Source organism: Nipponia nippon, unplaced genomic scaffold (genome assembly GCF_047370975.1).
Source record: "Nipponia nippon isolate SJK-2023a ecotype South Korea unplaced genomic scaffold, ASM4737097v1 scaffold_3, whole genome shotgun sequence".
NCBI lineage: Eukaryota > Metazoa > Chordata > Aves > Pelecaniformes > Threskiornithidae > Nipponia > Nipponia nippon.
Genome location: NW_028262347.1, coordinates 96,479,054 through 96,504,590, shown reverse-complemented (window position 1 = coordinate 96,504,590; position 25,537 = coordinate 96,479,054). Strand labels below are relative to the sequence as shown.

Here is a 25,537-nt window from a genome sequence, read left to right as displayed (position 1 = left end):
TCAATCCAGAAGCACACTCACGTAGGGACATGAGCCAAAGACAGGGAGCTTTACCCACGCAGCTATTCCCAGCTCTCAGGGTACCTTCCTTCCCTAGAAGCACGCACTGTCCTCTCAGTCCTGGAGATATGTTAAATCTCCTAGAGATCTTTCTAACCAGGGGAACCACTTCCATGTAATGATAAAATACAATCATTTTCCCAATAGACTGTTTCTAGTAAGAGCAAAGTGCTGGAGAGAGGACAGTCCCTGCATTGCTTGCTGAGGGGAAGGATCTGATGTCCTGAGCATCCATAAGCCCATTTAATACAGTGACCTGTCTCCATTTCCTGAATTGATTTGGCATATGAATGTTTATACTCCGAGTGTATTTAAACTAATGGCTGCTAAAGCAGCTTACGTGACTTTTTAATCTAGCTTTTCCATACAGTCATTTGTAGAATGACTGTTTGGAAGGGAAACAGACAAGAAATTGGGGCAAAACTTCCACCAACAGACACTAAAAATGGTATGATGCGGCCACAGCACATGCAATTACACAGGCAGATTTGTGGCTTGTTCATTAGCATTAAACTACTTTCCCCACAGCTGAGCATTTCTACAGGCCACCGGACTAGAGGCACATGCACACTGCCTGTGAGCCTATCTCAGATGAGCCCCGAATGGGCTGCACTTTAGAAAATTAATTTCAGCTTCTGTAGCAGAAAATACAAATTCTCCCACCAGTCCCTTTCCTCAGGGAGAAAGGGGACACATCCAGTTGAGAGGAGAGGCCCACCCAGGTGGCCCATTCCCCTGTGCTCTCTCTCAAGGGTTTTGACTATCATTAAACGCTAAGGCAAAAGGAGCATTCATCACTGAAAGACAGTTTCAAGAGCCTGCTGCAATGTGCAGAGACTGGCTCTGATCGCAGATTACTTCATTTATTGAGCACGTGTAATATTCTCTGTGACTGTATGGTGGAAGTCTTTTTGTGCCATTTGCCCTTAGAGAAAATAATGTTGATCTCTTACAAAACACTAAGATCTGTTGATCTGGTATTAAATATATCTGTATCATACTATTTTCCTTTTCAAGGTCTTCCATACCTTTCTATAGTAATTAAGCATGCCACGCCAAAAATCAAATCAGTGCAAAACCGTATTTACCCCCAACATGTCACGCAACTCATGTTGTTTCAGCATACGACAGAAAAAGCTAATCAAAGGACATCACACCTGACCTTCTGATGACTTCCCCAGCTTGCGTGCTGCAGGCTCACCTACCCACCACGCTGCAGAACTGCAGACAACACAGGACCATGTCTAGGTATTGTACCTAACCAATAACTCCTTCACAGGTCGTTTTCTAGGCATTGCCACTGCTGTTTTAAGTATGATCAATAAATGGACATAAAGTTCATTTTAAAAATGAGCATTGTCTAAGCCTGCTGTTCTGATACTGATATATCCTTACTAACAGTAGTACAGACACTGCTTCAAAATTAGAGACAAAAAACCCAGTCCAAGACACTCTCCTCCGAGGGGATGGGCGCTACCCACCCCATCAAACCTCCACCCGCACATGCCCCCACAGAGCCAGGAGCCAGGGCTGCTCACACAGTCACAGATCCCCCATGACTGTCCCGCTGCACTCACGACGGCCAAGCACCACAGTTTGAGAGGCCCTGCTCAGAGCAGGGAGTTGGTGATCTGAGATATAAATATAGGAAAATGAGCCAGGAAGGGATACATAACACAAACATAATTATGGTTCCTGAGTAATAAACACCGCCTTCAGTTTCCTGAAGAAAACCCTATGCCATCGGCGTGACTCCAAAGGTTGGTTCCCATCACCTGTCACAGCAGGAAAAGAAAAAAAGCACCTTTGGGTAATCTCATCCTGGGGATAATCAAGTTAGCTCAGCCTGGCAGATGCTGAAAATCTGAAAAGCAGATGCAGCGTGATATGGCCAGCCCAGCTCTTTATGAAAGCCACCTTCGCTCCTGGGTGGCTGGAGCCATGCTCAGTGCAGGGGTCTCCACTTTTCTGGGCATCCCACCTTCCCACAGCAATGGCAGCACCCGACTGTTGCTGCAGCTTCTAAAACTACAGAAGGAAATGGCATGATCTACTTAAACCACAAGATCCATCTGGCAGTGGATTTCTGAGTGATTATCACATACCTCAGGTTGCCTCTGGACTTTAATCACCCTCGAAGCGCGATAATCTCCAAAATACATGCCCTATTGTGGCTTATCCATGGCAGAAAATTACAGTGATGCATAAACGAGTTGTGCTTTCTACACACACTTGGATCTGGCATGGATCCCGGGAGCCAACTCGTGCCCTCTGTTGGGTCAAGTGCAGAAAACAGCTCTCCTTTGCCACTGCCAGCTCAAAGGTACGCCACAAGGTCATCTCCAAACACAGCGCATCAAAGATTTGCTGACTAGATACTTGCATGCACAGCTGGGAGATGGAAAGGTCGTTCAGTGCCGTGCCTCCTCTCAAAAAATAACATTATGTGGAAGAAAGCTCTGAATATAGATTATCAGTCCAAGACTGATGGCACAAAGTGGCAGAAAGATGAGCAATGAGAAGGGAAAACCACAGGTCTCTGTGATAACTATTTCTTCACTTTTAGAAATTGCTTTGATGAGCTCTCAACAGGGGGTAGCTGCCATTTCCTTCAGTTTTCACTGAAGCTTTAGTAGAGGCATGGGCTGTTTCTGTTGGGACTTTGATCAGAGGAGTGGACTATACAATTTCCTGCAGAAATCAGGGTGTCCTCTCTCAGGAAGGAAAAGGGAGATTGGATAAGTAAGAACAGAACCAAAGTGGTGTTTAGGTTCAAAGATGGCACCAGAAGGATGCCTGAAAACATAGAAAATGTTCTTTGGAAGAAGGCCAAGATACAGAGGTGCATCTCAGACTGTAGTTACAAAATAGTTGAAACTTTTAAAGCCCTGGCTGGCCCTCCATTCAGCTCTTTGTCTAAGGAGCCCAGCCAGGGCTCAGCTTCTGGTTTATTTTAGACTTACAGGACAGAGCTGTAAGAAGTCAGAGGGAGGTTCATTGGCCGGTCTCTTCAGGCCAATGGCCACTGGCAGCACACCTCACTGCAGCTTAATCTGCTCTAAGCAGCCCAGACAGAGCAGCTGCCATTTGCTCTGTGCTCTTCCATAAATGCGGATTTTACTGTGAAATCTGGATTTGACAAACTGGGAGCAAACAAAGACAGCTGATGATGACACCCAAGCATCTGAGCAGATTGCCCTTAATGGAGACAAACTCTGCCAGAAAGAAATTTGTTTCTCCAAGAAACTTATATTTTTAAGATTCATATATTTGTTTGCTGTTCACCAAACACATCAAATGTAGGTATTGTGACACATCTTCACTGGCATCATCTTAATGCATTACTGATGTTACAACAGAAAGAAAAAAAAAAGACAGTATCACAATCAAATTAATAACTCCATTGATAATAAAACATAGTGTACCCATCCTCAGAGAGAGGAAACCTTTATGATGATCCTCCTGAATGTTTAGAGAATATACAATTAGGACTTCCTTATACAAAATTCCTGTTGAAGCCAATAACTTTAAGGTAATTCCTGTGTGAGGAAGAAGTTGATAATGTTCTATCAAGCACAAAAATACCAACATTTGCCAAGGAATGCATTACTTTTTATGACAAAAATTCTGTCTTGTAATTCTTAATTCCTTTAAAATAGTTCTACCACTAAATACCATTACCCGGTACAGGACCTAGTGAAAACATATAACATTTATTAACAAATTTTCTAAACACGTACAACTGCAATCAGAGTCTCAGAGGCATGAAATCAGAGAGTTGATGTTTCTGTGCAGAATTTGGTGTCAGCATATAGCAGGCAAGAACAATACTTGTTAAAGCAGCAAATCAGTGCTTATACTGGTAAGTAATGGAGACTGAAGTTTTTATATCAAACACTCTAAGATGCAAGAGGAAATATTTAAAAAGTGAGCTTTGTTGACCTGAAAGTGGAATTAATTTCTTGGCATGCCCCAATAACTAAGCTCCTTCTCACGTCAGAAAAGTAAGTCTTTTTTACATGCAAAAGGTGGCATCAGATCTCTGTGCTAAGGAATGAAAAAGCAGCAGTTGCTCCAGATATGAAAATAAAACACATTTTCACACCAAAAAGACATGCAGAAATGCTGTGCTGTCAGTAACAATAAAATACTATCTAGTAAATAAAAGTGAGTTACAGTAAATAGAAGGAACCCCATTCCCTGCCAGGCTGCATCTCCTATAGCAACCAGCATATGTGCAAAGTGAAATGAAATTCTATCAGATAATGCTTCTCCATCTGCTTACACGCTGCTGCTTCTACGCTCTCTTCTTCCTTTGCTGTCAAAGACTTCCCTAAACGCTAGGCGGTAGATAACCAGATCTGGGGCTGAGATGAAAAAGAAAAGGGCTTTTTTTCCCTCCGAAAATACACGATACCTTTGCACCCTCTACTGGGGACAGAGTCACGAGCAAACAGCCCGCAGAGCCCTGCCGTGGACATCTCCCTCCCTCCCCACACCACCTACATTTAACTACTGACGACTGGGTTTCATCTTAAACATTTTATTTCTTTTAACCCCGGGATATCAATTCGATTCTAGCCATAATCCCTACTGACTTTAGTTGCAGTTAGTGAAAAGTTTACACATAGGATTAATGAATAATAAGGGAAGCTCATGAAAATGCCTTATTTTATGATCATGTTCTTGCAAGGTCATTCAAGTCTTTGCTTTTTGTAAGGAAGGAGACCTCTTGTGCTGGGTAAAAAGGCCATTTTAATACCAAAAAAAAAAAAACAACACCCACCCCTTAAGTAGCAATGTATCATTAAACAACATGTCAGGAGGACAAACATTTGTTAGCTACTGAAAACCAGGCCTTTGCTATTGACACACAGAAACCACTGTGGCAGATTTTCTGTAGCGAGGATGGCTTCTGTAACTTTGACTCTCTCCCTTTAAGGTCAGGAGGAGCAGATCACAGCATGATGGTTTTATTCTTATCAGTATTTTTTATTAATTTAAATAGTAATCCAAGGGAAAATGTTCATGTGACTCAGTAGAAAGTGTGTTAAAATAAAAGTGTTCAAGAAAGCTACTAAAGAAGTTAGACATTTAGTTATTCCAGTTTATCAAATAAAGATAGCAATAAACCCATTTTTGAAGAGCATCTCTGCTGTTATATTTATAACCAGAAGGTGGCATTAAATTGCCACAAATCTGCTCCAAGTGTCCTTAACTGCTGCCTGCCCGAACCTAGCAGGGAAGAGTCCTGGGCACTTCACACAGCTACAAATTTGTCATTTAAGCTACCACTTGCGTAAACTCCCTGGAATTAGAGCAAGGTAGCCAATAACTAACTCATGCTACACTGGCAACAAAAATGCTTGATTTCTTCCCTCCTGCCTGTTCACCCCGTGTAACCAGCCTCTGGCATATCTGCCCTGGCTTTTCTGGAAGACAACTGAAACGACACGACTCAGAAGGACCCCACGTCCCTTAGTGTGTACAACACATGCAATACTGTCTCATGTCAGCAGTGGAGGCAGAACCTCAAAAACTCAGGGGAGTTTCAGAGGAACAGGTTCCCATGATCCTTGCTACTTACTCACATCATCTCCCATGAAAAATGTCACACTAGGGAAACTCGGGGTTTGGCTGAATCCTCTGTTGGTGTCCAGCAAGTCTGAGGGCCATGCTGCCACCTTGCCTCTCCTATAGTGTTTCTGTATAACTTCAGGGATGCATTTGTATTGATTGCCCAAACAGAGGCTTCCCAGGTTTTACTGAGAGAGAAGTTATCTCTGTAACTGCTCCACAGCCTGGAGCCCTACCCAAGAGCAATAGAAAGCATCCTGAGTGCACAGGCTGATACTGAAAGCATCTCTCAGATGGCTGAAGTTTCAGGAAGAAAAACCCACACACGCACACCTGCGCAATGACACCAAAGAGAGCCTCAGAGCCCTCGAAGTTTCCTCCGTGTGGTTCAGTTGAGCAGGATGCTCGATTCCCTCCTGCGCTGCTCCAGATCTGCACTGCTCCCCTCAGTCCCGGGGCCGATACGCACTCCTGAGCAGTGGGACACCCTGGGGCAGGCGCTGCTCCGGCTGCACCGCCAGCTGTCTGTCACGGATGCAGAAGAGCTGTTCTGTGACATAAAAAGAGGAGGTTGAAGGGATGCTGGGAATATCCTGGTAAATCTGCTGCTACACAGCAACGCTCAGCCCCGCACTGCGTGCAAAGTGAACAGCCGGGTGTAAGAGCAGCACTAGAGACAGGCACAGGCATAGCTTGCCTGGCTCCAAGCCTCTCCTTGGTGCAATGGCAAGATTTCCCAGCAGACTGCAGCAGACAGTAGAGCAGGAGAGCCAGGGTCCTGCTCCCCTTGGCCTGCCACATCCCCACACCAAGTCACAGCCACGCCATCCCCTTTGAAGGGGAGAGCTTTGCTGCCACAGGGCTAGCTGCCAATCAGACAGCTAACAGCATGCAAACGCATGGTGCTCTGCCCATGAACAGTTGCTGTCTCAACACAGACTCTAGCATACTGCCAGAAAAGAACTTTAAAACAAAAAAAAATTTTTTTTTTTTTTACTAAGATCACTCAACATGGTTATTTCATTTTCCATTTTTAATGAGTTGGTCATTATTCTTTTTTAGTGAAATCTTGTCTTATTTTATTCTAGTGCTACCCGACCCCACCAAAAAGAACACATTTGGGAGAAGAAATTGGCATTTACTAAAAAGTACAACAGAAAAAAAATAAGTAGGCATCCAAAGTTGCAAAACGGAAGGATAAACATTCAGGATATTTCAGCGCTAATGCAATATAAGGTGACAAGGTGAATACTGGGACTTCCTTCTTTCTGTGATCATTTCCATGCAAACACAAAAGGAGACTCCAGCAAGGAGGAATCCAGGTGTTGGTACTACTCTGTATTTACACAGAATAAGTAGCAATTCTCTCGATAAGTTTTAAGATAAAGACAAAGCTCATTTGTGGCTTTGCTTGGGAAAGAAATAAAGAAAAAATATAATATTTTTATTCCTGCCTTTCAGATAAATAATTCAGAGGTTTCTGAGTGTTTGGAGGTTTCTTTGTTTTTAAAAGAAGGCAGGGGCTCCAGTGACAGACATTTAAAGAAGAGATCAGCTTTGCTAACGCCCATGTGGCAGCCCAGACAAGACGAGTACGTGCATGCAGAGGGAAAGGAGAGAAATAAAATTCAGGGTTGGAAGAAGCCTTGCCATTTGGGTTGCCAGTCATCTGGACCAGCACAGCCTCCTGACAGCTCACAAGTCTGCATTTCCTTTGCCTGGGACTTGGTGGTAAAGGGACTGAGAGGACGGACTGAGACCAGCTCTCAGCATGACATGAGCTAGATGTGGTCAAGAGCCATACCTGGACCCACAATATGAACACGGCAGAAGTGGGGCAGGGGGAGTGTTTATGTATGAGCCCTATTACTGCTGCCTGAGGAAACGTAAGGCAGGGAAAGGTTTGGAGTGAACAGGCAATGGCAGGTAGCTCTGATCAAAAGCACAGTGATGCTCAGTTTGTAGCACGTGAAACTACTGAAAGATTGAGTGCTGAGAGAAACTGAGGGAAATGCAAACAGAGCCCCCGGAGGGGAACCATCTTTCAGCAGGTCATGAGCAAAGCCAATAACGATTTCCACTTCATTTGTATGTGTGCTAAACATACTTGGCATTACTTCAGAGACTGGGGTCAAAAGTTCGATGATTATAGATCTTTGCTAAAGGCATTGTGCTAGAAGATGCATCTGGGTGGCTGCTAGGAGAGGGTCAGAGACAGGTTTGCACTAATCCTTACCCCTGCCCTGTCCTGGTAGGGTTTCCCAGCTGAGATCCATCATATAAGTAATGGCACCACACTGAAAAACATCTGGCACATTACCTCACTGCCAAGATACTTCAAAGCAGCGAACAGGAAGCAGAGCAAGCAGGGCCAGCATTCATTTTGCATCTCCCGATAGCCTTTCCATGCTGCCAGTCTCCTGGGCCAGCAAAAGCCTTCCTGTGCTGAAGAGGGTCTGGAGCAAAATCTCCAAAAACATATCTAAGTACAGCACACACAAAAATTAAGTCATGCATATATGAGGGAGGGGGAAGGATAGCCATCTTCCCTATCAGCCATCAGGAAAAGGTAGGTAATTACAGGAAGGCAAACTAGAGCACTTTGAATTAGCCAGTGCCTAACACGGAGAGTACAAATACTCCCCCTTGCAATAAGTCAGCATACACACTCTTGCTGTCTCCACAGTGGTGCCTGCACTGCAGTTCAGGCCCTTGTACACATTTCAACACCCACTGCTTTCTCACCACACAGTAGGACACCAGGTAGAAACAGCACCTGGTCTTGAGGGTATCCTTATGGGGCTTAAATGGGACCAAACTGTCCGCTGCTAAAGGAAGCTTTGGACCAGCCTCATTCCCCCAAGGGAAGTAGTAGCAGCAGATGCCTCTTCCCAACCCCAGGGCAGCTCTGCAGCAAGCCAGCATCCCTCTGAGCACCCCAGCCCCCAGAGCAGCACCAGCAGGCAGCTCCCTCACAACCATTGCCACTGCCTCTCTGGAAACAGAGGACACTGCACCCTTAGCTGCTTCACTGCTTGCCTCCCCATAACACAGCAGCAGCAAAGCGAGTCCCAGCACTAGCTGATTTGCCTTGACCCAAGAGAAACACTTAGAAAACAATGGGCCAGACAGCAGATAACTTAGTTTCTTGGCAACACTGACAGCATTTTAACCTCTCCCTTTAGACTTTAGTGGTCTGGTGGACCCACAAAGTCAACCCCACATGCTCCAAGATACATGGTGAAGTTCCCCCCATGCCTCCAAAAAGGTGGCCATGACATCGCCCCTTATGGCCCCTGTAGCACTTGGCTGTTGCTGCCTGGGGATAAGCTGAAGAGAAGCACAGGTTTCTCTGCCCGAGAAAGATAACAGAGCTGCCACAAAAAAGTGTCAAGTACACAACCACAATGCTGGGAGCGTCCTTTTGCATCAGCGACTGATGTCTTGGCTCTCTTGCCTTTCTCCAAAACATACCTGTGTGACAGAGGCTCTTATGACTCACTGAGTTTCAGCACATAGTTTGACTTTCTTTACATTAAACTGGCACAAAAAGGAGGAGATTTCCATTGGCCCCAGGGGCATTACAATTACACTGCCTGTGTTTCCCAGCTATGAGTAGCCTCACGGAAAAGAAATCTTCCAGGGAAGCCTCAAGCAGATTCAAGGGAAATGGAGGACCAGAAGCTTTCATTAACTCACAGAGGGCTTGGTTGAACTGGATTCAGGCAATGAATACTAGCTAAGGAAGAGATGGGGTCATTTTTCAAGGACTCCTGTGCAATTTTCTTGAACTTTAACAGGAGCTTGTAATGCATTCTCTAAGGGTGTAAGCCTCACAGACACACATTGTCAATTTGACTTTTCACAAGTGGGGGAAAAAAAGCTAAGGAAAACAAACCCATTTCTTTTTCAGAAACTCCCCACCCCTTTCTTTTGTAATTAAAACCACCATAATGACCACTGCAGTCTAAATCTAATAGGAATCTGAGTTTCTGTTTTCCATTGGCAGCCATTTGCACTGCTCAATTTAGGCAACTCACTAAAGCATAAGAACAATATTGCAAGACAACCTTCTTGAGTCAGTGGGTAAGAAGAAAAGCTTACCTAGACAGCATTAAATCACTAAAATTGATTGCACCCTATTGCTTATGCTCTGATTCCACTGGCAGGAAAGGTACAAGCTGGCTTATTTACACACACACTAGTGAACTCATTCACACACAGCTGCTTTCCACCTTGGAGCAGTAAAAATTAATAATAAAAATAATTAAACCTCATCAGCCTTCAAGCATTTGGAAGCCCCAGAGCCCCATCACCAGATCCTCTGAAAATGCATCAGCCTCCTCATGAGAGAGATTGGGGCTTGGTTCCTGCAGGGACTGGCTGCCAGAACTACCACGGCGCCTGGTCGTCACGCTCCAGCAACAGATTATTCTATGGTATCGACCCCCCTGCTCTGGGTTAATTCTTTTAATTGTCTCACCACATCTTTTCCCATTAGGCTGATGTAACTTGTTTAAGCATACACAGATTGATTTATGACAGCACTAGGGATGTTAATCAGATGCCTGCTCTCCAGTTAATGCACGCTCTGTAAGAGATGCGGGACAATAGTCTCCCATATGGGAGCTCTAGCCTTTTGCCTTGAAATCAAAGGCAGCCTCACAGCAAGAGCAGAATTACACCTCACTAAGAAGAGGCAGCTTCCACCAGCATTGCGGGTAAGGCAAGGTCATTGCCTCCTGCTCTCGATTCTCAAGTGCCATCTTCTTTAAATATAGCTGCAATCAAGGAAATGGAAAATCTTTTTAAGAAGTTCACTGTTAGGAACTTATTAGAGCCCACTGAAATCCTCATCAGGAGGTACAGGGTTCCCTTCAAATGCAACCTCATTTGTCTCCATTTAAAGAGGCACTTCCCTTAACAGTGTATGTCCAATATCCTTTAGCTCACTGCTGCGTGGTCCCTGCATTTCCCTTTTACTGAAGTGAGGTGCATAGTGCAGAAGCCCGCACAGAACAGCCTTCTTTTCCATACATACAGCTTAGGTCACCTAATGCACAGAAGACATAATGTTCTGATACTATGGAAATAGTTGAAAAAACAGAGTTCTCAATAGTACCAATAAAAATTTGAAAACTCTTTGGAAAAAATAGGACACCCTTGGTACTTTTCTTTCTATTGCTGTGTTCAACATTAAATCAATTAGATACATTCAGCAAGAATGAAGTTCATCTGTAAGTGCCACCATCTCACTGAAAGTCAAAGAAAACTTGCCCCCTAGCTTTGTGCTTCTAGGAAAAAAAAAAAAAAAAAAAAAAAAGCAAACAAAAAACTCCCACATATCCACTGTGCCAGAGTGCTAAAGAAAACTAAAGTTCTGATTCTGACTATAACCTACATAACCAGACAATCTTTGGAATTACAACCAGGACACCACCAGTCCCATCACATTTTGACAGCAAATCCCATGCATTTTCCCACTAGCAAGAGGACTCAGAGCAGGACCTCCCTCAGCCTATTCTCACAGGTGCTCCTCCTGCTACCCAGCTGGTCCTGCCTTGGTTAGCAAATGGACTTCATCAGCTCAGATTTGCAAATCCTCCAGAGAGCTTTCAGTACAATTTCTAAACACAAAGTTACTGGATGTGCTGACAAATCTCAGTACTTCTTAAGAAATTTCTTCCACTTACAGCCTACTCATCTTAGATGCAAGGGGGGGAGGGGAGGAACTTATATAAAAATGTATAAGAAAATTGCAGAAACAATCTCTTGAACTGAGTTCCAGACCCATCTCAGACCCTTCAAACACAGCAGAGGGGAAGCTGATTTGGACATAACCAAGAAAAGGAGAAGAGCAAATACAACAAGGCCTAAAAGTGACCGAATTGATGGCAGCACCAGAGGCTTTGAGGAGAAGAAACATTCACACAGTCAAAGCAGGGACACACTTCCAGAACTAAGTAACAACGATACACCTACGCTTCCACGGTTTTCTTATTTCGTCTGACTTTTTCTGCAGCCAGACCACAGTCAGCAATGCCTCTCCATCAGTGCCGTGCAGCCTGGAACCTGCTAGCAGCAGCCTTGCAGGCCCTGAGCAGCAGCCAGGACTGCCCTGGGCAGGGAGCAGGATACACCCCCACGGCATCGGCCAGGCCAGCACCGCCTGCCACTCCGCTGCCAAGCCCAGCTCTCATCCAGCCAGGGTCTCCAGAAGCATCAACCCCAAGAAAGATTTCCCAAAGCCCTGCATCAGCATAGACATGCCAAGGACGAGACACCAGGCAGGAGAGGGGAAACCGGCACTAACTAAACATGCTTCCAGCCCAGGCAGGGAGGCAACGGGAGGTGCCCAGCCCCTGAGAGCCAGTCAGTACAGTCCAGGTTTCCAGCGTCAGGTATCTCATATTTACAGCAAGTTCTTTGAGAACAACCTTCACGCTGAGAGCAACTCACAACATTTTCAAACAAAATAAGTGAGACAACTGTAAAAGTACCTTTAGATGATTCATGAACAAAGACTAAAAAAACCCTTATCTAATGTATTATTAAGTATGGATTATTATTCAGCTCTGTTGAAAAATACCAAAGGCTGCTTTGATAGATCTAAAAGCACCAGCAGGAGCCACTGCCCTTTGTACCTTGCTACGAAGAGCCCCCAGCTGACAAGGGCCACATGGACCATATGCTGCTCTGAAGCAGCACTGACAACAGAGATCTCAGCAGATACTCCAAGTGACAAAAAGCACTACCTTCACTCTTCTGCCTCTACCCACAATCTATTCCAGGCCCTCGCTCCAACAGCAGCTTCAAACCAGCACTGGTTTGTCCCAGCCCAAGACTGATATCACCTACGGCCTGAGCCCATCCTCCCCAACAGGATAAGACTCAGCCTTATACCTCCCTGAGGAACCAGCCCTGATGAATACCTAATGTCCCTTCCTAAATTTGTGTGCATACTAATCCTACACACCTGCAAGTACCTACAGGGTGGCTTCAGTCTCCACTGACTTTATCTATGCTGCAAAAAGCAGCATTTTCTCCTCTTGTTCTCAAGTGTTTTCAATACTTTGAAATGCCACAGCCATTCAAAATGTTAAGGCAAAGGATGAAAGCTACAGAAATGTAACTTCTTATGGACAAAAGAATGCAATGAGAAGAGATGGGCAAGACGGGTGATAAATTCTGCCCCAGCCACACCTAACACCTATAATGTATGCGCATGAGTAACTACCTAAGGCACTGAGTAATCACCTAGGTTTATCTTTTCTGACTTTCATAACTCACATGGAAAAGTAGGATCCACTACAACTATGTTGTTTGTCTCCAGACACTGACGCCTATTCATGCTTTACCCAGAATTGTCTCCTTTGCAATAATTTTGTAGAAAGGCACTACAAAATTGCCAGAGCTTTTCTTGACAGTGAAATTTCACTTAAATAGTACGAAGATACAAGCTGACTTGTATCCTGTGACTGGGATATGTCACATACAATATATCCTGCAAACACATTTTTAATTCTTTGCCAAGAGATTTGCCTCCCCATTTAAGTAAAACATTCATATTCAATTCATTCTGCTTGGGACAATGTTGATCGCTTTACAGATTACCAAGCCAAAATATCTGACAGGTTATTTGAAATACCCTTCTTCTGTAGCCAGCACAAGGAGAATGCCCAGCATGATGGAAACCTACATTTAAACTGTCAGCAAATCAGATTGCCAATCTGATACCGCTTTTAAAGCCACAGAAGCTATTTGTGAGTGTGTGGAAGATGTGTTTCCTGCTGTCTTAGTTCTGAGAGGCTGTTAAGCAACGAGGAGCTAATGAGGAATTTGATTTGGGCTACGGCAAAGTCCCAAAAGGTGAGCAGACATGAGAGGCTGGTGGAGAAGCAAGTTAGGAATCAGTAGCACCAAAGCATTTCTTCAGTTCCTGCTCCCTGCAAAACTGGATGAGAAACGAGTGCATGCATGAACTTGAGGGTTTTTGGAGCAAGGATAGATTCTGTATTTTTACAATTGAAAAGCTGAAAAAGAGGGAAACGTTGGAAAAAAAGCAATATTTTTATGGTTGGTTGGAGAACATTTTGACAGGCTTTCTCAAACGAGCAAAGACAGACATGATAGGACAAAAGTGATGCTGAAGTACTAGGAAGAGAAGCAGTCATTGGGAGGAGCAGGATCTTCCCAGATCTTACAGCTGCTTCTCGCATCTCAAAGATGGACACCATTTGTAGTCCTCGTCTAGTCTGGGACTGACAGAGCAAATGTTTGAAGGATATAGAGAAAAGACAAGGGTGGCTTTTAAGGTGACACACACAGTAGACATAGGCATAGCGGGAACAAAACAGGAAAAGAAATTTCAAACTGAACATTAGGAGACTACTCAAGCCGTGAATTTTATTGGACAGCTAAGTATTCTCCAAGGGGGGAAGTGGAAACTCCATTTGCTCAGCCATTTAGAAGTAGAGACGTGACTTTATTGTAGATAATACCCTGTACTTTCAGAGTTGGAAGGCACACTATAATTTAATAGCTCTTTTTTAAGTCTAACTGCACAACTGTCTATTACAACTAACAAAAACATCAACTATTGCTAGAGCTAACATAAGCTTAGACACAAACCCTTGAATTACTTTCTCTCTTCACTTTCTCATCTATTTTTCGTCCTCTCTATAAGCGTTATTGCCAAAGAGTGAAGCAGCATGAAGTATGGGTGCAATATTTAAAAAAAAAAAAAAATCAGATCATTTACTGTTCCTCAAAAAAAATTAGTTGTGACAACCATTTTTAAAGATTGGTTTTGCTTATTGAGCACAGCTTTTACAGAAATGGACAGGCACACTTTCATGTACAGTCCTTATGCCTTGTCACATCTGTATCATGCATGACGTTTTGACAGAGAATTACAACAGCCAACGATGGTCTCCCCAGAAGGCTGTGCCTGGTGGCTATTCCCGCTAACGCCAAAAGCCCCGTTGGCTGCAGGCGCTAAGGCTTGTCCAGCCAGTACTGCCAACCAGACCTGCCCAGCGGGAACCCAAAGCACGACCAGGGGCACCGAGCCCTGCCCAGCCTCCCCACCAGTGCCACCGCATGGCACCACCAGCCATGGGATTTGCCAGCCCCTACCAGGACTCCCTCTTTCTTCTGCTCTCCGAAGCTCCTGTGTGTGCCTTTGTGTGCCTCTGCCTGCACCCGTGTGTCTGTCTGCCTTCAGAACAAAGATTTTAGTGCCCAACAGGATGGGTAGGAAGCTCAACTGACATACAGGCATATGTTAATGGCTAAGGCAAAACAGCAAAAGTTTTCTCAATAATTCCACTCATGGCAATAATTTATGGGTTTCTGTTTGACAGCCCCACCACTTTGTGCACAAAAATGCTTTTGAAATTAAATTGTTGCAAATGGACTTTACCTTCTATCTCCTTCCTTTTCCTTCACCACACTTCTAAAGATTATAACATACTTGTCAAACTAGGTGAGCATCTCCTATTTGGCAGGATCAGATTAGCAGGTCTTTTAGTCAGAAATTAAAGTTAGAAAAGAAACATATAATTAGTTTAGCACTAAGTGCTAAAAAGTATTGCCATGTCCTTAAGAGGACAAGCTCTCTATTGCAGACATTAAGTACTCAGGCTATCAAGAAAATATTTTGCAGACATGAGGAACTCTAACTCTCTGACTCATTGTGTTTGGACTCCTTATAGCAAAAAGTTTTTCTCCTGTGGAAGAAAAACTCCTAAAGATACACAATTAACTTAAGTCCATTCCTGACAGCAGAGTGCATCACAGTAGTTGTTGCTTCTCTCTCTCTCTGTAAAATCACCCTGATACAGCATCAAAACCAACTGTCGTTCCAAAGAGCAAGGACTATCAATTCAGTAGGCAGCAGGACAAGCAAGCGCAGATCGTACACAAGTCATTTTTTCTGTTTAACTACTCATTTATTTTGATGTTTGGAGAGAAACCTTTCTCATTTTTCCAAAATTCCTAAGGCAGGCAGGTCTTTCTTTTTAAACTAAAGTGAGTGTTAGAAGTGTGACCAGCTGGTCATACTAAACCCCACTTTCCCCTCATGTTCAACTTGAAGTGATACCATCATCAGATGTGTAGGTTTATATGCCTGTATGTGTGTTATGTATGTTATGTATGTTATGTATGTTGTTTCTGGAATCTTGAAGATCCTAAATGTCGTTTCCCTTCCTGGGCCCTGGGCTTTTTTTGGACTCAAGAATAAATTCCTCTCTATGGCAAAACAGTCATCATGAGCTGCATTTTTCTTCATCTACAGCCCCTAGAACAAAGGAAGCGGTAGGAAGTCCTGGTGCAGTCAACTCTGCTCTTTATAGAGACCTAAAATCTTCTCCATCGCCTTGACATTAACAGTGGCTTTCCAAAACTGCATGTTCTGCACTGGAGGACAAATGAAGTACATCACCTCCTCCGCATTCCTCTTCTTAAACCAAATAAGTACGTGTCACATCTTCTGGGCTTTGGGATAAAAGTACAAAATTTTAAAAGTCGTCTCATCTCACCTTGAAGTCCCTTCCCAAATATAATTACGAGTTTCTAAGCCAAACACCAGGGAGACTTTTTTTTTTACTTTAATTTACTGTAGGTCCATCAACTTTGACCACGTTTGCAGGTACATTTTCTCCCCATTAGTTCTGTCTAGTCAAAGAAGCTCACGTAGCGATGACGCATCTTTTACAGATAAGGGTATCTGCTGATTTGATTTACTAAGAAGGCTAAATTTATTATGCAACATTTTACAAGTCTAATTCTGCTTTCCCTTGACGGTAATAAATTCGATATCAGCTCCCCTGAGACAAGAGAACCAGTCCCTTTATTATCCAGACATGACCCCCAGAGCCAGATTCCATTTTAGAGACGGGAAATGGCCATATCTCTGATTAAAAGGGAAACTTTAATCAAATAAAGTGCCTCATCAAGCAAGAGCCAAGATTCCAATACTCCCGACTGCAGCACAGCAATGATCCAAAGTCATATCTGCCCCCAACCCATTACCGCTTACTGCAAACGTGATATCCATCCCAAACAGGAGGTGCATCCTGCAGCAGTTTCCTTATCATCCTGGGAGCCGCTCCTCCTGTGCCCACAGTCCCTCACAGAAACATGTTCCCACGCTGCTACCCCAGGGTCTCTTTGAGGAACCAGAGGAGGATGAGCTTTGCGGCATTTGGGGTTTTTTTCCCCAACTAAATCAATCTCACAGGTGACAAGTAGGTTGAACCATGCAGCCAAGTGCAGCAGCCACTGCCTTCAGCTCAGTACCCTTCCAATAACACTCTTCTGTTCTCTCAGATACTTTCCTTCTACACTCTGAAATGATCTTCTGGAGCATTTAGGATACTAGCTTATTTAGAGTCCCAGGTCAGAGCTTTGTCCCTATTGTCAGTGGTGTATTTCTGCAGTTTTACAGCAGGGTAGTAAATGAATAACAAATAATGACAGCAATGACCACACGGATGTCTAGGGGTATTGTTATTTTAAGTGTGCTTTAAGATTCCACTTCTGTGTAAGCACTATCGGATCTGTATGCCACTCCATGCAGGGATCCATCTTAAAGCCTTTCTGGCCATCTAGACAGTTTTCTTGCAACAGAGCAAGATAGAGCAACTGACAGATAAATCATCTCCCTTTCAAGCCACGGAAGCCCAGCTATGCAAGCAAATTAAGGCACCCGAACTCCACGTCTAGATCCAGTTATTTCATACAGCCTTCTGCAGAGATCCTCCTTGGATCAGCCCACGTGTCACTTCTGCTATAGCAGTCACGATATTTACCCTCTGCTTTATGCCAGGAGTATCTTCCTAATACCAAAGCCTCTGCACCGAGTGAGGCCCCTTGCTCTGCAGGGCTTCCAGCTGCAGCAGTGGCCAGGCAAGAAGCGGGAAGTGTCATACCGCCGCACTTGAAGATTATTTCCCCAGTATTTTGTCCGAGTGTGACACGCACACATGCACACCCGCAGGAAGACGGCTACTGCGTTGCTCCCTGCTTTCCAATGCAGCTTCAGTGGCCTCCGAGTTGCGAGCGCTGTCCCGGGGGGGCACACCCACCCGCGGGGGGGCAGGGCTCAGCCCGGCCCTGCCTAGCCCCGTTCCCGCTCAGCCCGAGCTCTGCCGCGCCCTGCCCTGGCCCGGCCACGCCGTCGGGGGTGCGTCCCGGGCGGCGGCGCTGTGCCGGGGGTCGGCGGCCTGCCCCGGCGAGGAGCTCTCGGGTCAGACGGCGGCAGCCGGTGGCACAGAGCGGCCGGGGAGGGGGCGGCGGTTCCTTGCGGCCCCGGCGCGGGGGCAGAGGGGGCCTTTGCGGCTCGCACCGCACAGGGGCCGAGCCGGCCATCGCCGAGCTCCGCAGGCGAGCGGGGCTCCGGACCGACCGGGGCAACGGCGGCGCCGGGCCGCGAGGGCACGGGACCGCTGGCCGCAGCACCGGCGGGCGCACGTCGGACCGGGACCGCTGCCCCTGCGCCGTTCAGGCCCAGAGGGAGGCGACGGAGCGAGGGCTCCGGGAGGCTGCCGGGGGAGCCGGGGCCGCTGCCAGGGCCGCTCGGGGGTCCGCGGGCAGCCGCGCCGTCGGGGCGGCGAGAACTGCCGGCGGGCCCCCGCCTCGGGGGTGTGGCCGCCTCCCCGCCGCCCCCCTCGGCACACCCCCGGGGCGGGCAGGGACCGGCGGCACCCCCGCCCCGCAGCCCCCTTCCCGCGGCCGGGCAAAGCTGTCGCCGCCGGCGCGGTACAGCGGGGCGGGGCGCGGGGGGCGGGCGAGCGGCGGGGCCGGGGCGGGCGGGCGGGCGGCGGGGGGGCGCGGGGCCGGCGCGGCGGCGGCGGGGGCGGGTGGGGTTTCCGTGCGCGGCGCTTATTAGTGTGGTGATGGAGGGCCGGCCCCTCGGAGCCGCCTCGCAGCGGCGGCGCGGGCTGGCGGCGGCCGCCGGGAGGTGAGCGGCGGCGGCTGCTGGCGGCTCGGGCGGCGGAGGCGGCGGGGCCGCCCTCGCCGTGCCCCATGCGGGCGGCGGCGGGGCGGCGGCGGCGCTGAGGGCGATGTCGGAGGCGGGGGGCGCGGGCCGGGCGCGGGCCGCCGTGGCGCGGCTCTCGGAGGCGGTGGGCGAGCGGCGGCGGCGGCTGGGCACCGCCATGGGGGAGGCGCGGCGGCAGCGGCGGCTGCTGCTGCTGGTGGTGTGCGTGGCGCTGCTGCTGGACAACATGCTCTACATGGTCATCGTGCCCATCATCCCCGACTACATCGCGGCCATGCGCGGCCGGGGGGGCGCCGCCGGCCCGTCCGCGCCCGCGGGGGGCAACGAGAGCGGCGGCGGCGGCAGCGGCGGCGGCAACCGGAGCCTCCTGCCGGCGCGGTACCCGCCGGCCGCGGGGGGCAACGAGGACGTGCAGATCGGGGTGCTGTTCGCCTCCAAGGCCATGCTGCAGCTGCTGGTGAACCCGCTCAGCGGCACCCTCATCGACCGCGTGGGCTACGAGGTGCCGCTGCTGGCCGGGCTGGCCGTCATGTTCCTCTCCACCGCCACCTTCGCCTTCGCGGAGAACTACGCGACGCTGTTCGCGGCGCGCAGCCTGCAGGGGCTGGGCTCGGCCTTCGCCGACACGGCCGGCATCGCCCTCATCGCCGACCGCTACGCCGAGGAGCCGGCGCGGAGCCGCGCCCTGGGCACGGCGCTGGCCTGCATCTCCTTCGGCAGCCTGGCCGCCCCCCCCTTCGGCGGCATCCTCTACGAGTTCGCCGGCAAGCGGGTGCCCTTCCTGGTGCTGGCCTGCGTCTGCCTCCTCGACGGGCTGCTGCTGCTGGCCCTGGCGCCGCCCTGCGCCGCCGGGGCGCGGGCCAACATGCCCGTCGGCACCCCCATCCACCGCCTCATGGTCGACCCCTACATCGCCGTGGTGGCGGGGGCCCTGGCCACCTGCAACATCCCCCTGGCCTTCCTGGAGCCCACCATCGCCAACTGGATGGAGGAGTCCATGGGGGCCAGCGAGTGGGAGGTGGGCCTCACCTGGCTGCCCGCCTTCTTCCCCCACGTGCTGGGCGTCTACGTCACCGTCCGGCTGGCCGCCGCGTACCCCCACCTCCAGTGGTTTTACGGGGCCCTGGGCATGGCCATCATCGGCGCCAGCTCCTGCCTGGTGCCAGCCTGCAGGAATTTCGGGCAGGTCATCGTTCCCCTCTGCGGCATCTGCTTCGGCATCGCCTTGGTGGACACGGCCCTGCTGCCCACCCTGGCCTTCCTGGTGGACGTGCGCCACGTCTCTGTCTACGGCAGCGTCTACGCCATCGCAGACATCTCCTACTCTGTGGCGTACGCCCTGGGGCCCATCGTGGCCGGCCAGATTGTGCACACCATGGGCTTTGCGCAGCTCAACCTGGGCATGGGGCTCGCCAACGTGCTTTACGCCCCTGTCCTCCTCTTCCTCAGAAACGTCTGCCAAATGAAACCCTCTCACTCGGAGAGGAACATCCTCCTTGAAGAAGGACCTAAGGGACTCTACGACACCATCAAAATGGAGGAGCGCAAAGGCATGGGCAAAAGCCTCCGGCCAGCGGGCGAGACGGAGGAGAACAGCATGGACCCCTACCGCAGAGACCTGACAGGGGTGTCCGAGGAGGACTCCTCAGACTATGAGTACAGTTAGGTTCCCCCACGAGGCCCAGCCCCAGGAGCCAGGAGGGGTGTGCGGGAGAGAGGGAAAGGGGGGTTGAAAGCATTATTGCATTATGTTTCTGTACTGACATGCAATATATACAGTTTAACCTTTGTCATGATGTAATGGCTTTCTTCTTCTAGACTTTTAACTGGTATTTCCTTCAGCATTCTGGCAGGGTGGAGGGGGTGGAGAATAGGGGGACAATCCGAAAGAAAATTATGTGGATAATCATTGGCATAAATCTGGGGGGAAACCTTCCAAAAAAAAACCCAACAACAACAAAACAAAAAACCCAACAGCTTTGTAGCTGGGGTATAATTGTGCAAAGTTTTTTCAAGCTGAAACTGTGTGTGACATACTGTATATCTGTAAAAAATATAAGAAAAGCAAAAAAGTCTGTGCAAAATTTTGAATGGCATATTCAGGGACTTAGTAAATCTTGTGTACATATACTTAGATTTTCAGTTGGTTTCATATATTTAAGAAGAGCAACAACTATCACAACGTCTTATTCTTCCTTGGGAATAAACTGAAGTATTGTACTGGTTTTTTCTCTCTTGTGCTGCTCTCTGGTAAGTGCAATATGCTGTATTACGTTGAAGTCCAAACTACAAGAATAATACGATCTGAATAAATGGAATTGAAGGGGATCGATTGTCTTTGTTTCATTGTTGAGGGCTGCTTGAGGGAGGGAGCTGGTTGTGCTCAGCGTAACCCCTATGGTAACAATTCCTCATAACACAAACCTCATCGGTTACCAAAATCGCCCAGGAGAAAACCCCGGTACAAAATGTTCTCATTCATTCTTCAAAACATACGTTAACGGGGCCGAGCAAACGACATCACACTGCAAACATGCTATCGATCGCCTAAAAACAGCTCCTCGTACTCTCATGCGAATTTAATTTTAATTCTCACAATCGTAAATTTCAATTTTCGAATATTCCAAAAATTACATTACCAGCAGTTAGAGACACAGCACTGGAAAACGCCCTGCTTGGTGCTGAATGCTGCCCCAAATGCAATGTGCCCACCTCAGTGTAGCCGACAGGAATTAAACAAAACAAAAGATGGGTAAAGCGCTTCATTCAAACCTTTGCAAAAAGTGGAAACCTTCGATCCAACCGCAATGGAACCAGAGGGCATATTTTGCCCTGTAAATTTATCTTGATATAAAACAAAATCGTTTATTTAAATTCCTAGCTCATTAGGAAACAAAATAAATGACTTATTATCTCAAGAGGGGAAAAAATTACATAAACGGCCACAGGAACTATTAAAGGGCTTCCACCGGTCCCTGGGGAGCTGGGCGCCGCGAAGGAGCGCGGCCGGTTCGGCCGAGCCGGGCGGGACGCGCGGCCCCGCCGCGCCGCAGCCGCTGCCGGGGCGGCCGAGCCGCTGCTCGCCAGGAGCAAAACCCATGAGAACACCGCGACGGTGCTTCGGCACGGCGGGCTTGGCGAAGGAGCAATGGCCACGGCGGTAGGGGCTGAGCCCCGCTTCCCTGAACCGGCAAGCGGCACCAGCCGCGCCTCCTGCGGCCCGCTGCCCCGGGCCGCCCCCGCCCCCCCCCCGCCCCGCTGCTGCCGCCGCCGGCCGCAGGGCAGCTCCCGCGCAGCCCGGGCCGCTCCCGGGACCGCCGCCGCCCCTCCCGGCCGTGGTGCCGGCAGCCCGCAGGCAGCGCCGCCCGCCTGTTCGGCCACGGAGCTTTCAGGAGCCGCAGGCGCCCCGCGGCCACCCTGCTCGACACCGGCGACAACCCCCGTGGCAGCGCGGGTCACCGAGAGCTGTAGCCCTCGGGGGCTCCCCTTGCCGCCGCCGGGGAGCCTCTCGGCTGACCCCGACGGCGGTAAGGGCACGGCCGAGCCCGGCTCTGCCCGGCTCCTCCCGCCCGCCCTCCCGGGACACCGCCAGCAGAAGGGGCAGAACATGCGCGGCGCCTGTTGCGCGCAGCGGGAGGGGCGGGCAGGGCCGGGCCGGGCCGGGCCGGGCCGGGCCGGGCGGCGCCGGGGGCGCGGGGCGGGGAGGAGCCAGGCGGCGGCGGGGACGAGCCGCGCTCCGCTCGCCCCCGCCCAGAGGGGACCCGGCCGCCGAGGAGGCGGCGGTACCTTGGACAGAGCCGCCGCGACGCGCGGAGCCCGCCCGGGAGCCGCTCCGGAGCGCCCCGACAAGCAGGTACGGGCGGGCGGGCAGCGCGCCCCGCGCCTCCCGCGGCCCCGACGGCGCGGCTGCAAGTGCCGGGGCGGGAAAGCCGCGGGGCTGGGGGCGGGGCGGCGGGTGCCGCGGCGCGGAGCGGAGCGGAGCCGAGGGGGGTCCCCTCGCCGAACTCCGCGGCGCCGGCGGCACCCACGGGCCCGCCCCGTGGCCGCCGCCCGTGGGTCCCGCCGCGACGGGCGGTCCGGGAGGGAAGGGGCTCCCCGGGGCTGAGGCGGGGGAAGGTCTCGGGGCGCGCCGGCAGCCTCCGGCGGAGCGTGAGCGCTCCCCGACGGGCCCCGCCGCTGCTGCGGCCCGCAGGGAGCTCAGGGCCGGCGGCGGGGCGGCTCCTGGCTCCTCTCGTAGTGTCAACGGCCGCAGCAGTGCGCACCTCACGCATGTATTCCTGATAACGCGTACATTCCTCTTAACTTTAAGCATAGATTCCTGAGAACTTTAAGCTTATCTTCCTGATAGCACCGAGAGTGAGGATGAATAGGTGGGGGCTGAGTGTAATGCCCCAGCAACGCTATATACTGTAAGCTGCCTCCCGAGTCCACAATGCATAAAGAACTCAAGCATAAGCACACGGGCTTATTTCAGTCCTCTGCTATCTGCTAACGGAGAGATCAGCGCCTTTTGTTGTGGATTTGAGCTGCTGCTCTGAGCTGTGGGGAAGGCCACCCGGCTCCACAGCCTGCTGTGACTTGCAGCCACCCTGCTAAGCCGCCCACCCCAGCCCTCCAGCTAAGCCAGCTGTAAATAAAAACAGCTAGGATTAATTTTTTTGCTTAATAACTTTGACAATGCACCTCTCAGCCATTCCAGTGAGCAACTTTGAAGTCATCTTGAATTTCTGCAGGATTTTCTCTTGTGTCAGTTTCCTTGTCCTTTACTAAGCAAATACAGGATTGGGTGTGATGCTAAGCTGGCAGCGCTTGAACCAGAGACAAAGCCTCGGTTCATCCCCGTGACAGGAGAGTACAGTTCAGGCTACCACACCCAAACTCTTTATCACACTGATTTTACAGATATATGAATCTGTTATTAGTAGCATTTCCCACAGACACAGAGCCAGTATGGACCTGTAGTCAGTGTGACTCCATATTGCAGTTTGACCAAAAACATAGGGAAAGGAAGAACAAAAGTCCCAGTGAGAAGAATACCAGCAGGATTTTTCCTTTAGGGGAATACAGTTTTAGGGGCTCTGAAGACAAAATGGCTGCTCTGTATTTGAACACAGGTGGGGAGCTGAGGCTAGCCCATAAAGAGCTGGGCAAGCCACCATCTTCCAAGAGTTTGAGGACGTGTCCATTATTTGAAGTGCTTTGAACCTGTGTTGCTAGGAATAGAGTGCACGGCTAAGTGATGAGACCTGTGTAGCACACGAGAGGGAGCGGAGCAGCGCAGCGGGTTAATGTGGCCGTTCCGTGAGGGAAATCGTCTCTCACCTGGGTTGAAATCGTGAGCAGATGACAGATCAACACGAGTTTGCTGTGTGCCTCATTGCAGGGCCCCAGGGACATCTCTCAGCCTTATACAACCTGCTTCACAGCACATGGCCCCACTGGCAGCCAGCGCAGGACAGGGAGAGGGCAGGACCGACACAAGGTGTCAGTGACCACGTACACATTGGCAGAGCCATGCTGAAGCCGCAAGGCTGGAATAGCCAAGCCGGTTCCTCAGGAGGGGAATAATGCACAGCCATCCCTGCGCATCGCCAAACAAAACTCTTCATCTCACTTTCATACACTGTAGGTTTTTATCCAAATTGTTCTTAAAAGCTGTTGTAGAAATAATTCAAGTGCCCTGAATGTATAGTCCCAAGGGTTTCAGAAGGGAAATATGACGTCCTTTTCTACTTAGTCAACCCATGTTGTCTTTTATATTTTGCATACACACAGCGCAAAGTAATTTAAAAAACCAAAAAAACCTGTGATCTGCCAAGACCTGGCTGAACACATAGAACTTACTCTGCTTTAGCTGTACCACTGTAGCTGAAGGACAACTGCTTGGTGTGGGCACTATTATATCGGAAGAAATATGTGTGCCGTATGGCTTGTTCTTTTACAGAAAAGGAATAAGAGGCATCTTTAGAAATGAAAACCAGGATAAGCACAATACCAGAGATACACAAGTGGAAGTATTTGCTCTGTCACAGGTGACTTCTGTGACTTTCGGCAGGTTAAGCCGTCTCCATGTATAGGTTTTTGCTATTTTGAAAGACTGCTATGCGAAGCGGCTCAAATGCAGTGTACGCCACCCCTCCCAGTTCTCCCACAGCCAGCCAGCCAGCCAGCCAGCCTGGGCAGGCTCATGGGGTCCCCCAGCCCAGAGCTACGCCCCAAAGCACTGGCACCCTGCGAGCTTCTAGCCTGCAGGGGCAAAGGCACATCTCCATCAAGCTCCTTTCCACAGCTTGCACATCCAACACAGAGATGAGAGCACCTCACTGTGGAACCGTGCAATGACAAATACATTTAAAGACTGCGGTGCTTTCATATAAAATGGTAAAGGAAGGACATATAAGATCCTTAGATAGAAAAATGCAACCTTACTATTACCCATGTCGACATGAGTACATTCAAAGAAAAGTCACCTCTTTCCTCCAGCTAACATATAACAGTAATACAAAGCGTGCAGATCATGGTACAATGCATTGCAAAGTAAATTAGAGTGACAAAATAAACCATGCTGAGAAGGGACCATTTATGTGCATCAGATAGTTCTGGATAAAGAAATTTATAGCTAAATGAGACAAACAATGTCAGAGCAATTTCCACAGGGCTCAGTTCAGCTACTTTTGAAAGTTGTACTTCTATTTCTCTTCAGTTTTGCATTCTGAAGCTTCTATGTATGCTTGCGCAGGGAATACTCCCCATGTACGTTTTGGTTATAAATAACGGGTACTGACTGGACTTTAAATCTTTTCTATTTCCAGAACTGAGGCGTGAGGCTCCATAAGTGCCCCCAAGTGGCTTCAATTTCTGTCCTCAACAAAAGATATCAAAAGAAATGCAGGA

General features: G+C 49.3%; 1 protein-coding gene across 1 annotated transcript; it reads left to right on the top strand.

Annotated features, from left to right (window-relative positions):
* The first annotated feature begins 18,707 nt into the window (after positions 1 to 18,707).
* SLC18A3 (solute carrier family 18 member A3) lies at positions 18,708 to 20,971 on the top strand. Its single transcript, XM_009466052.2, has one exon. It carries the CDS (start codon positions 18,708 to 18,710, stop codon positions 20,307 to 20,309), a length of 1,602 nt encoding a protein of 533 aa, XP_009464327.2. The 3' UTR covers positions 20,310 to 20,971.
* The last annotated feature ends 4,566 nt before the right edge of the window (positions 20,972 to 25,537 follow it).